This window comes from Branchiostoma floridae, chromosome 18, assembly GCF_000003815.2.
Source record: "Branchiostoma floridae strain S238N-H82 chromosome 18, Bfl_VNyyK, whole genome shotgun sequence".
Lineage (NCBI taxonomy): Eukaryota > Metazoa > Chordata > Leptocardii > Amphioxiformes > Branchiostomatidae > Branchiostoma > Branchiostoma floridae.
Genome location: NC_049996.1, coordinates 525,016 through 537,529, shown reverse-complemented (window position 1 = coordinate 537,529; position 12,514 = coordinate 525,016). Strand labels below are relative to the sequence as shown.

General features: G+C 40.3%; 2 protein-coding genes across 2 annotated transcripts in view; both read left to right on the top strand.

Annotated features, from left to right (window-relative positions):
* Window positions 1–12,514, top strand: part of LOC118405943 — a 64,435-nt gene that overhangs the window by 43,091 nt on the left and 8,830 nt on the right. The gene's annotated exons all lie outside the window — the stretch shown is intronic.
* The window catches only part of LOC118406206, a 7,002-nt gene continuing 5,239 nt past the window's right edge, over window positions 10,752–12,514 (top strand). Inside the window, exons 1-2 of the mRNA XM_035806110.1 lie at window positions 10,752–10,882; window positions 11,998–12,146. Coding sequence (XP_035662003.1) covers window positions 10,762–10,882; window positions 11,998–12,146 — 270 coding nt within the window. The 5' untranslated portion in view covers window positions 10,752–10,761. The remainder of the gene's footprint in view (window positions 10,883–11,997; window positions 12,147–12,514) is intronic.

The window sequence follows — 12,514 nt, the reverse complement described above, 5'->3', positions numbered from 1 at the left end:
TAATTCGTATGTACACACACCAGTACAATGCTACACTTTCAACCAACACAAAGGTACTAGGTACATGTACACATCGACCACTGTCGCCTTCTTTAGGATCAATACTGATGACCAATCACTTCAGAACATAAACTCGCGAGAGTTACAGACGCGTGATCTTATTAACACGTGATCTTGTGGATACGTGACTTCAGCAAAGCACGTCACCGGAACGTACTGCGCCTGCGCAAACCCTGGTAGTTTGGGGCTTGGTTTGGTCAACGTTGCATTAAAATCCCGCTTGTTGCACAGTATATGTTAGAGACATGGTTTCATGTAAAACGTACACGGAGTTTTACCCTTATATACGCACGTACTTTCTTAAATGCGGCCCTTTAGTAAACCGGGGGTTTAGCATGTCTATACATTTCGCGCAGGCGCAGTACGTTCCGGTGACGTGCTCTTCAGCAATTGGTTGAATTGTACTCTGCTTCAAATAATGTTTTTACTGATAGCTCTTTATCTTAAGCATTAATATAAAGTTGCTCATCTTTTGAAAGAAATATCATTTGACATCTTTTTGAAGGAGCCCTGTACCCGGTGGATGTAGACGTCGTTGATGATGGCCTCTCAGATATCTCATCATCGTCCTGGCCGACTCTTCTTCTAACAACATTGAGCGCGGGACAGAATGTCGAAGGTAACCAACTCACAACTTTAAAGTGATATAAAGTGCAGCTTCGATGTACTGTACTAGTCTCAGATGTATTGTACCAGACTGCCTATTATAGTAACTATTAGTAAGAATAATTTGCCAGGGGAGTTTTGCTACCAGAGGACTTGGCCGCAGGCTAGGGGAGACAAGTACTTTAGCATGGCCAATTTCCCGATTTTGTTTGCCAAATTCTACGCTCCGCGTACCCACGGAGGAAGGCCTTATGGAGGCTTTTACTGTACATCAAAGGCCACAAGGTGCTATCATTGACCAATTATTGTAAGACTTTATTTTTATTACCATGGTGAGGCTGTGATGCTACATGATGACAGAGAATCATGAAGTCTTGGAGAGGGGGGGCGTATTGTGTGACAAAGAAGCCTTCTTTTTAAATCTGTCGGCAATAACCTTCGCTTGAATGGGCCCCATTAAATGGTGAGATATTGTGTTACACAGACAAGTACAGCTACAAAACTTTCTTTTCTGTCAAAATTCTTACTTTTTAAATTGCAGCAACGACTTCAAGAATGGATACACCGGAGCAGTTTGACCTAGGGGGTCATTCTACAACAAACGTTCCTCAGACCACAACAGCCTCCGGTAAGGGTACTGAACCATGTTACTCTCTCAGAAATACGATACACTAATGGCCTCTCAGATCCCTTTATACGGTTTGTCTAGTGTAGTCACCTTATGTAGATACGTGTCAAGGGTAGAACACCGATTTAGAATGCAACGGGGTTCACCATCAGAGTTGTAGAAATTCTATTTTGATATTTATGAATATTAGTTATTCATTATTGATAGCATCAATTTTGCTTCGTTGTTGGTGATTCAGGTTCCATACCTAAGTTTCTATGAGATACTGTCTTGTCACTTTTCTTACTGTCGTGTAGACACCTCTCCAGAAACGTCGACGGAGTCTCCAGTTGGCTTGCAGACGTCACAGCCAGGTAAACTGCTTTTCTTACTAATGTTCATGTGTGTTTCCACATAAGATTACGACGCATTATTCAGTTATCCTAACGAAGGTCAAAGTATTGGTCAAAAACTCATTTATGAATTGGAAGTATTAAAGTTGGATCCTTTTTTCATTTCCATGAAGGTATTCTTGTTTGTTCTTTCTGTTGTGAGAAGTTTTCATCTGAAATGATTACAGAGAAAAATTGGGTTGCAAAGTGACTCATGATTGAGAAAAGATGATGAAGTATGATAATTCAATTACGTTTTAATATGAATTTCAGAAAGCAAGATGTACACTACGCCTCAGTACAAGACGACCGGAAATACTTTGGGAATAGATGCATACACTGAATTATTGGAAAGGGCGACTGAAAGTCCTGAAGGAAAGGTATCTGCTTAGATATTCATCATTTTAGATTAGCTTTTTTTTCTAATAGATATTCAGCATTTTAGATAAACTTTATTTAAATTGCAGTAATACTGATGTTTCTACCAAAAGATACCAGAATCGATAAACGCAACTCTTGTTGTATTTTTCACAAAGCTTCATCAGTTAGAACAAGACATAGAAGGAACTGTTTTGGAAGCTGCACGACCAGACGACATTCTTGAGATGGCGACCAACATCAATGACATCATTCAGGCTGACACCAAGTCTTCGCTATCGTCACCAGTCTTGGTATGAGGGATTTCTATTCTATCCGGTCTCCAAAGATTTGTCAAGTGATGTATTAACATTATGTAGCTGTGTGGTGTAGATATGCAGCACTTCGTTGTACATGTGGCATTCATCCAGATTATATAGCATGGAATCTACGACTAGAATGTACTATATTGATGAAATAAGCCATTGTTCTTATGCAACGCTTGGCTTATATAGAAGCTGTTACAACTGTTATGCTTTAAACTTTCACTTAAATATGGGTGGTTGTCATCCACCAACCAAGGAATTATGTCTCAGTTTGACATGCCTATACGCCCATACATGTGTACATAATCTTTGTTATCTGTCAATATTTTCTATGTTTTTGCACGGCAAAACTTAGTGATTGCAGCAACAAAATCAGTTGTACGTAGTAGTAGCTAGTAATGTATCAAATTAGAATGTTTACGCTGTACAGTTTTAAGTGGTTTCTCTACCAATCAAGATACCTCCTATGTTCACAGAAATCTACTGCACAGCTCGTGAGGAAGCTTGCAGAGGCCACCAGAGGATCACAGGGAGCATCCGTAACCACCATGAAGGAGATTACTAATGGTGGGAAGCATAACCTTTGCTATCTAAAGTACTACTTTTTTTGGGTATATCATTAGTTGATTCAGTAGGTCTATCTGAACTGTTATGGCGAACCTTTCAATGAAAATATATCAGCAACAAAATAAAATCTTTCAATGATGTTTGTGGATTACATTTACGTATCAAGAGACCTTTCCCAATGTACCAAGTCTGACCTACTGGAAGATAGTTTAAGCTTTTTCATTTTCAATGCTTGAAGTTAGTATAGTATGAGCATGCCTTGGGCATCCTCTCGGGTAAGTGAAAAAGTTGTAGAAATCTGCCAAAAGAGGATGGATGATTAGTACAGAGCAAGAAAGATCATAGCCATACCTTAATGGATCATAAAATGGTCTATTCTTTGTTCATGTTTGCTGAAAACTTACAAAATGTCAAAATGTGACCGATTTTCTATTTATAACAATGTAGTCTTTTCGGACATAACTCCTAAATGTCTCTAGCAGATTAACCCTTTTGAAGCCTGATATATCTTTACTGCCTTACAGTTATGGTGCAGACAGCTTCTACTGTTCTGGCTATGGTGCCTGAAGAGGCTATGGTGCCTATTCCAAGTCACGTAGACAACTTGTTTGAAAATGACCTCATCGACATCTTGGCTACTGACAATTCACCCAAGCAGCAGCTAAAGATGCTAAGAGACGAACAGAAGGAAAGAGAAGATACGGTATGGATGTTCATAATTTCATGATTTAGAACTTGATAACGTGATTTCATCACTGAGTCAGTCACCATGTTGGTGTCCCTATTTGCATTGAGTCATATCTTAGAAAAATTCCGGACACATTTACTAGTATACACAGTATGTACATTTTTTAATCATGTTTTTTTTGGATAACATAGAACGTTATACAGTGACGTCATCAATGTGTCCGTCTTCATATTTGGTATCATTATTTGCATTGAATCATATATTTACAAACTAGAAAGGCCGACATTTGCTTGACTGGGTGCAAATACAGCATATTTCAGCCATACCCATTCCCACGCAACATTGGATTGTTCCAAGTCACCCCTGCGCAATAATGTAACATTTTGACTGTAAGTTATCCCCAAAAGAGAACTAATATTGTGAATTGATTCCAGGTCAAAACAGAGCTTGCTCAATATGCCCCAGGCCCATATGGAAGAATATAATCTTCCACAGGAGCCCCTATGCATAACTAATTGTTTTTTAGAATCGCGGCAGCTCCTATTTTTCCGAAAGTGAAAAAAAACACCGCATCTTCCATTCAGAAGATTTTCATCATGAAATTACATGAAGCCATTCAACAATTTCCAGTACAATAACTACGTCTAAGTACCGTTATCAGCTCCTAGTGATGTGGGTACATTTACTATTGCAGTGAACTTTTCTTTTATTCAAGTATGGCATGCGTTTTAATAATTATCAAGCAGGTGCAAGTACTGTGTACTCTCCAAGCTGAGGTTAGGCTCCGGCTGTTTTTAACGTTTTTTTAGTCGTTTTATCGGGCTTTCTATTTTTTTTTATATCTTACTGTGCCATAAACTAATGGCTGACGTACATCAAGAAAAATGCCAAAATAGAATTTACCGGTCTATCGCTTCATTTCTTCTTCATTTCTTTTCTGAAAAATTCCAGGACCAACAACTTAACTTGATGTGGCTTTATCTATATATTTCATTTCCTTCTTTGTTAAGTATATCCTCCTGCATACCACTGTTTAATTGTTTTACTTTGTATGCAACAGCCAACGGGCGTAATCTTGTTGTGTAAACAAGGTTTCTGTAATAAAAAACAACAACAACACTAGAAGTACCTTTGCTCGGAAAAAATACATCACTTTTTTTTCCAGTACAGTGAGAGAAATGTTGCCACTATAGACAAATGGCCACTATAGAAAAAATGCTGATCTATGTACAAAGAGCAATAAGTTACACATACTTTTAGTACCCATTGATCTTTATTCATATAAAAATTGCACATGTATGCCAATTGTTTAGATTTACAGTTCAAATAATTATGACGGAATATTGATTCGCCACTGTCAAACCTATGTATCAAAACCAAACGCAAACTGGTCAATTTTCCCGCGTTTTCCGCCAAGTAACATTTACTTGATTGTCTCAACTAACCCTGTTAAAGTTAACTCTGCCGAAAATGATTGATATCGCCATGCGGAATGTTGATTAATTCAACGACAAAGACTTGTATTCTAACGTTCAATGCATGCGTACCGTCCGCTACCTCTCAAATGACCCTGTCTGAACTCCAAATCCTCGCAAACTACAATTTTAAACCGGGCAAAGAGTGACACACACATGTATGGCCACTGTAAGGCTGTAATATGCATGTGTTTCTGTCTGTATATACGGCATTGGAAGCCAGCTTATGAATATTAATTAGCATTCGTCTTACTCGGCGCTGATTGGCTGGCCCCACTAAATTCAATCAACTCGTGAAAGCCCAGGCTGCCGCAGGTGTGTGGGGTCACTGGAGTTCACGGGAGGAGGCCGGAAGAAAACCAATTTCTCCTCAGAAAAGTGCTGAAATTAAGCATTTTAAAGTAGTTTATGCCAAAAATTTTACTTGGATCATTTTACCAACTATCTAATGCCTATCTACGCCAAATTTCAGGTCATTCCATTGTAATACCAGGTACAGTGGGCCAAAATATACCGTTTTGGTCAAAAGATAACCTTTAAAGATGAATAAAATCCTTTTAGAGGCAGATATGAAAAAAAAAAAAAAACTGGCAAATTTTCCCGCGTTTTCCGCCAAGTAACATTTACTTGATTGTCTCAACTAACCATACCAAAGTCAACTATGCCGAGAATGATTGATATTGCTATGCGGAATGTTGGTTAATTCAACGACAAAGACTTGTATTCTAATGTTCAATGCATGCGTCCCGTCCGCTACCGCTCAAACGACCCTGTCTGAACTCCAAATCCTCGCAAACTACAATTTTAAACCGGGTAAAGGGTGACACACACATGTATGGCCACTGTAAGGCTGTAATATGCATGTGTTTCTATCTGTATAAACGGCATTGGAAGCCAGCTTATGAATATTAATTAGCATTCCTCTTACTCGGCGCTGATTGGCTGGCCCTATTAAATTCAATTAATTCTCGCGAAAGAGCAGGCTGCGCAGGTGTGTGGGGTCACTAGAGTTCACGGCAGGAGGCCGGAAGAAAACCAATTTACCCTCAGAAAAGTGCTGAAATTAAGCATTTTAAAGTAGTCTATGCCAAAAATTTTACTTGGATCATTTTACCAACTATCTAATGCCTATTTACACCGAATTTCAGGCCGTTCCATTGTAAGACCAGGGTACAGGGGGCCAAAATATACCGCTTTGGTCAAAACATGACCTTTAAACCTCAATAAAATCATTTTAGAGGCAGATATAAAAAAAATGAGAAAAAAAGCATCAAGGTATTGGCCCATTCTACCCCTGTGCCAAATTTCAGGTCATTCGGTCCAGGAACGGCGGAGATGAATCACTTTGAAGATTTGACAGGAGAAAGAAAGAAACATTACGAATACAATATATTTCACCATACTATGTATGGCTGAAATATAAAAATCCAGATATTTAAAGATCTTCTGAACCTCTCAAATAAAATGTCTAATGCGGGATAGTAAGAGGAATATAGTAAAAGAATAAGTAATAAGAATTTTGAGCTACAATCCATCTAAATTCAAAATATGGACACCAACATGGAAGTCAGCATTTTCCTATTTTATTGATATGAGGGGTGAGTGTAGATGCTTTATCTTTGTGTTACAAAGATATGACACACCTTGTTCCAACACATTTGTACGAAACGTACAAATAGCACGATTATTTCTGTGCCATCCAGGAACAACTGGTGGCATTGTCTATGGTGGAGTCTCTGGACCAGGTTGCCGACACACTACTGATGTTGCAGCCTGAGAATCTAGAATATCAGGCCAGATTTGAAACTGAAGACATCTCGCTCGTTGTTGCCAAACCTATTTCAAGCGAGAACGTCCAGATTGAATCTGGTAACATTGTGGTACATATCCCTGCGATGACCAGCGCAGAGCGGACACAAAATATTTTGGGCGTTAAGGTAAGCCACTCCCATTCAAGTAGAATAATTCAAGCGAATGTGTATAAATTCTATGACAATTTATATTTTATACTAAAACCCGTAGGACCTATATATTGATCGTCGTTAATTTAGTTTTACTCCTGTTACCTTCTTAGTTGTCCACATATAATCTCACAGTTTGTTGAATATTGCCATATTGTTATATATGACAAGTATTCATCATACAATTACTATAATTCCTATTCCGTAAAGAATCGGCCATGTACAGAAAATGAAGAGGAATCACTCATGTTTCTGTTGCCAGATTTTGTATGTCAAATAATGCATAATTTTTCAGATGGCAGTTTTTGAGAAGAACCCATACTCCTGGAGCGACTTGACAGGGGGACAAAACATCTCGTCTGCCGTGGTGGTCTTGACCATGAACGTGAGAGGGCATCAGAATAACCAACGGGTAAACCCGGACTTCCCATTGGTTCACTCCAAAACGACGGGACAGCCAACCACAGCACAGCCACACGTGACAACAAACACACCACCTACCATAAAAGGCAATGGCACAACGATGACCTACCATGCCTTTCATGTCCCGGATGATGACGTCATTCCTATCGTCACCATGAGCTGGTGGGATGTTCGAGCAGTCTTTCACGTGTACACCATGGACGGGTCTCGTCCTACAGTTCAAAAGTATGACGAGAAAAGAGTGGTACAGGGAGCCGGATTGGAGGCGTGGTTCGCAGAGACAGAATTTTCAGTCTCCTTCGTTCCCAACACAACAGCGCGCGGTGGAGTTCTGTATGTCGGTGTTCTTGAATTAGGTGCGTTTTATGTTGTGTAATAATCCCTTTGTCTTTTCATCAGTCGTGTACTTTTACGCGTAGTTGAAGCTGTTTTTAGTTCACGAAAAGACACTAGTACTAAACCATGTTTGTTTGTCAGTGCTATAACATGTTTGTTACTGCCAGTTTGTTGGTTAGTGCTAGAACATATGTTTGTTGCTGCTGGACTATGTTTGTTTGTTAGTGCTAAACCATGTTTGTTTGTTAGTGCTAGACTATGTTTGTTGCTGCTGGACCATGTTTGTTTGTTAGTGCTAAACCATGTTTGTTTGTTAGTGCTAGACTATGTTTGTTGCTGCTAGACCATGTTTGTTTGTTAGTGCTAAACCATGTTTGTTTGTTAGTGCTAGACTATGTTTGTTGCTGCTAGACCATGTTTGTTTGTTAGTGCTAAACCATGTTTGTTTGTTAGTGCTAGACTATGTTTGTTGCTGCTAGACCATGTTTGTTTGTTAGTGCTAAACCATGTTTGTTTGTTAGTGCTAGACTATGTTTGTTGCTGCTAGACCATGTTTGTTTGTTAGTGCTAAACCATGTTTGTTTGTTAGTGCTAGACTATGTTTGTTGCTGCTAGACCATGTTTGTTTGTTAGTGCTAAACCATGTTTGTTTGTTAGTGCTAAACCATGTTTGCTTTTAGTGCTAGCCCTGGCAGTGTTTGTAACATGTTTGTTGCTGCTAGACCATGTTTGTTTTACATGCTAAACCATGTTTTTAGTGCTAGCACTGACAGTGTTTGTTTTACGTGCTCAGGTCCTGTGGATGACAAAGACTACAACTTGCAGATGAATGCGGCTGCGTGTTCGTCTTGGAAGGATCGTCAAAAGCAGTGGAGTCTAGAAGATTGTCAAGTAAGTCAAAGAAATGGATCATGATAATTTGCTCATTCATATCATCAATACTTCTTCAAAACTTGCCACATCATGAGTGACCTGATAGTTAAAAAGGCGCCACGAAGGGAGCTGTGAATTCCTCTGTTGAATGTGTTTTCTTGGTTTCTCAAACCTAAAACAGTCTACAGTACGCTTGAACGATGGCACAATCAGCTGTACGTGTGACATGGCGGAGTCCAGGATCGCGGTGGGAACCATGACTCTTCCAGTACCAAACTCCATCAACTTCATCAACGCGTTCCAGAACTTCCGTAACCTGAGCGACAACGCCATGGTGTTCTCCATCGTGGTGACTGAGTTCGTCTTGTACATCTTTCTCATGGTTCTCCTGCGAAAGGACTACAAACGTAAATGGGTAAGTGCTGTACAATTGGGTTCTAGCCCCACCAACTAAGGCTTAGGTCCCAATTGCTTAGATATTTTAGACACTCTTGAAATCTTTCGAGACAATCTTTAGATCTTAAGAAACAGTCTTGAGACTTTTTTTCATAACAATCTAAGAATCTTTCATAAAGTTTCTTTGAAATGATCTCAAAACTTTTTCCAGGCATCAGAACAAAAACATCTTGAGTTTTTTTTCGAAGCATCTTCAGATTTTTCTGAAACAACTCAGGATTGAGTCAAAACATCTGAAGAATTTGTCAAAACAAAGTTTATGGAAATTTAGGCTGTAACATGCTACAAGCATTAGTACAAAGTGATCTGCATATTAGTCGAATAATAATCTGATCGCTATTCCGGGCTGTTTCCACTAAAGGAGAAGCTCCCCAAACTGAGCCTGATCCCTCCTGACCGGATGCCTGCACCTCACGTCTATCAACTCACGGTCACCACCGGGTCAATGTTCGGGGCAGGCACTACGTCACGGGTCGGACTCCAACTGTACGGGTCAAAGGGCACGACCCCGATCAAGATGCTGAACCCAGGAAGAGAGGTCAATGTCAATGTCATCTCTCCAGCATTACAATGAAGAGATCGTGTCGTAGTGACTTTGACTTTATTCAGTATGCAACATGGGCAGTACAAAGTGGGCACAGCATCTAGCGTAGCTAAAATTACTTTCATTGCTCCTTTATTGGGAGACGAATCACTGAACAAAAATCTCTGCCAAAGTGAACAATTGGTGGTATTCTATGTATTTTTGTTATGTGGAGGGAAAAGTTTTTTCCCGTTTTGGAGACAGAAACATGCGGTTCAAGTTTTTTTTCTGTTCATTCGGTTGCTTTAAAGGGTGAACAATGTGAGAAATACTTGGAAAGGTGCTTTGTCACAGCAAAACGTTGAATAAAACCTTTCAGCCATATGCCATATAAGAAAGTAAAAGGCCGTGATAATATACTATTGCTATTACTCCAGGCTTTGGTGCGTGGAAGTACGTTGCATTTCATCATGCCTGTGCGAGAGTCACTGGGAGAGTTGACGTCATTACACATCTGGCACGATAACTCTGGGGAAGGCGACACGTCATCCTGGTTCCTGCGAACAGTTCTCGTCAGGGATGTCGACACAGATGCCATGTAAGGCTTCTATGTCTTAAACCACTTAAGAGTATTGATGTGTATTACAAGTAGATAACTAGATAGGCAAAATCTTTGCACAAATGCAGAATGTTTCCCCTCTAGCCTTGTACAAAGCCACTTGCATACAACACTACACTATTAGGCTCACCCCAAAGTAGTGTGTGCGGGTGAAAAAAAATCAGGCCTAGTCCAGGTAGACAGTTAAGGTAGCCTGGCGTGGTGCACAGCCCAGCCTTTTCCGTAAACCCTTTTCTGCTAGGAAGAAAAAAAGAGCACACCAGCAAAAAACAATTATATGTTTTTTTCCTTCTTATTTCCACCTTCAGAATTCAAGCAACCTAAGTCTTGATCATCTTTTTTGTATGTAACAAAACAAATAGTAAAATGTAAAAAGAGCGCATTACCTAAATACCGCTGATATCTATTTTCAAATTGGTTGGGTTTTTTTGCAGGTATTACTTCATCTGTAATAGCTGGTTATCGGAAACCAAAGGGGACTGTGAGGTTCAGATGGCGGTTAACGCAAGCACAGAGGTGGAACTGAGATCCTTCCCAAACGTCTTCAGTGAGGCCACCAGAGATGTGTTCTACGACGCCCAACTGTGGGTCTCTGCACTGCTAACATCTCCAGGTCTGGGGAACTTTTTGGTTTTGGGTGTGTCTACGTGCGTGCGTGCGTGCGTGCGTGCGTGCGCGTGTGTGTGTGTGTGTGTGTGTGTGTGTGTGTGTGTGTGTGTGTGTGTGTTGATCTGTCTGCTCTGCATGTTTGTGTTTCCGAATTTTGTAGTCATCACTCAAGAACCTCTTGATGGATTACAATGATATGTGGCATGTAGGTAGATGTTGGAAAGACCAAGGTCAATTTTGGACCCCTAGTATGTGACCTTGGTACTGCAGAAGAATTTTCATTTTTTGTCTCTTTTGACCTGGACATGCAATGGTCTTCATTTTTTGGTGACAGATAGCTTGTGATGTAAGAAAGAAGCGACGTATACTTGGGCCCCCGGCAGCTTGTTTACCTCATAGTGCAGCTATCTTAGTAATGAGGCCGTCGTAACGTGCTCGGTGTTTTTACATCACTTATATTTCAGTTAGCAGAGTTAAAAACCTTTCCACACTTACACCTTTCAGTGTAAAGAGGCGGTACCAATCTCGGTTTCTGTAGCCGTTGGGCCATACATGTCATTACAACAGGGGGTTAAGCAGAGAAAACAGTGTGAAGACCCCCACCGGGGGTCATTATGATCCACTGTACAACAGAGACGTTTTTCTCCAAATATCAGATATGTACCTTTAACCCTATTCAGACCGGGGGGGGAGCTTTTGAGGCCTGCGCCAACTTTGATGTCTTATAACACCAGAACGGCTAGAGCCACCAAATTTAATGAGTTTTCCAAAAATATTATTGGCAACAATTTTACAAAGTTTGACAAATTTTCCATTTTTTGTGTTGCCATGGCAACCGTTTGTTGACAGGCAGTTTTGCCAAAAATCACTATTTTCGGTTCTAACAATGTATTTTTCACATTTATTTGCTATAATAATTTATTTCATAATTACGTCATCTTACGTCATCGTAACGTCAAACGTCACTACTTGTCAGATATTATGTCGATATAATGTCCTAAAAATTTGGTGGCCCTACGGCACGTCGTGTTAGAGTTATAGGACTTAGAAGTGGAGAGCCTCAAAAGAAGTCTTGACTAAAAGCCAACATTTTATGCGAAGTCTGATTTAAATCCGCAGGTTCCAGTTTTACCCGGGCCCAGCGTTTGTCCTGTTGCTTTACTCTACTGAACACCATGATGCTATCCAGCGCCATGTGGTACAGGGGAGACAACACAACTGCTGGTGCGACAGTATACAACTTTGGGGTTGTACAGATCACAACAGAGGTGATGTTACTATGATCAAACTTAGTCCTGATTCTTTCAATCGTCCAGTGTCGCGTCAAATGTTTGATCCGACATTTTTTTTTTGCTTCGTGTGGTAGCTTTCTTGGAGTTAGTGTCATGGCTAGAGCTGAGGTTATAGTTATGGTAATGGTTATGGTTGTGGTGAGGGTTAGGGTTAGGGTTAGGGTTAGGGTTAGGGTTAGGGTTAGGGTTAGGGTTAGGGTTAGGGTTAGGGCTAGGGCTAGAGCTAGGGCTGGGGTTAGGGATAATGGTTAGGGTTGGGCAAAATCCACTCTGACCTATGTTTGAAAAATCCCCCTCCTCCAGTGTGACGCATTTCCCTCCATCAGCATACTGTAAGTCCCCAT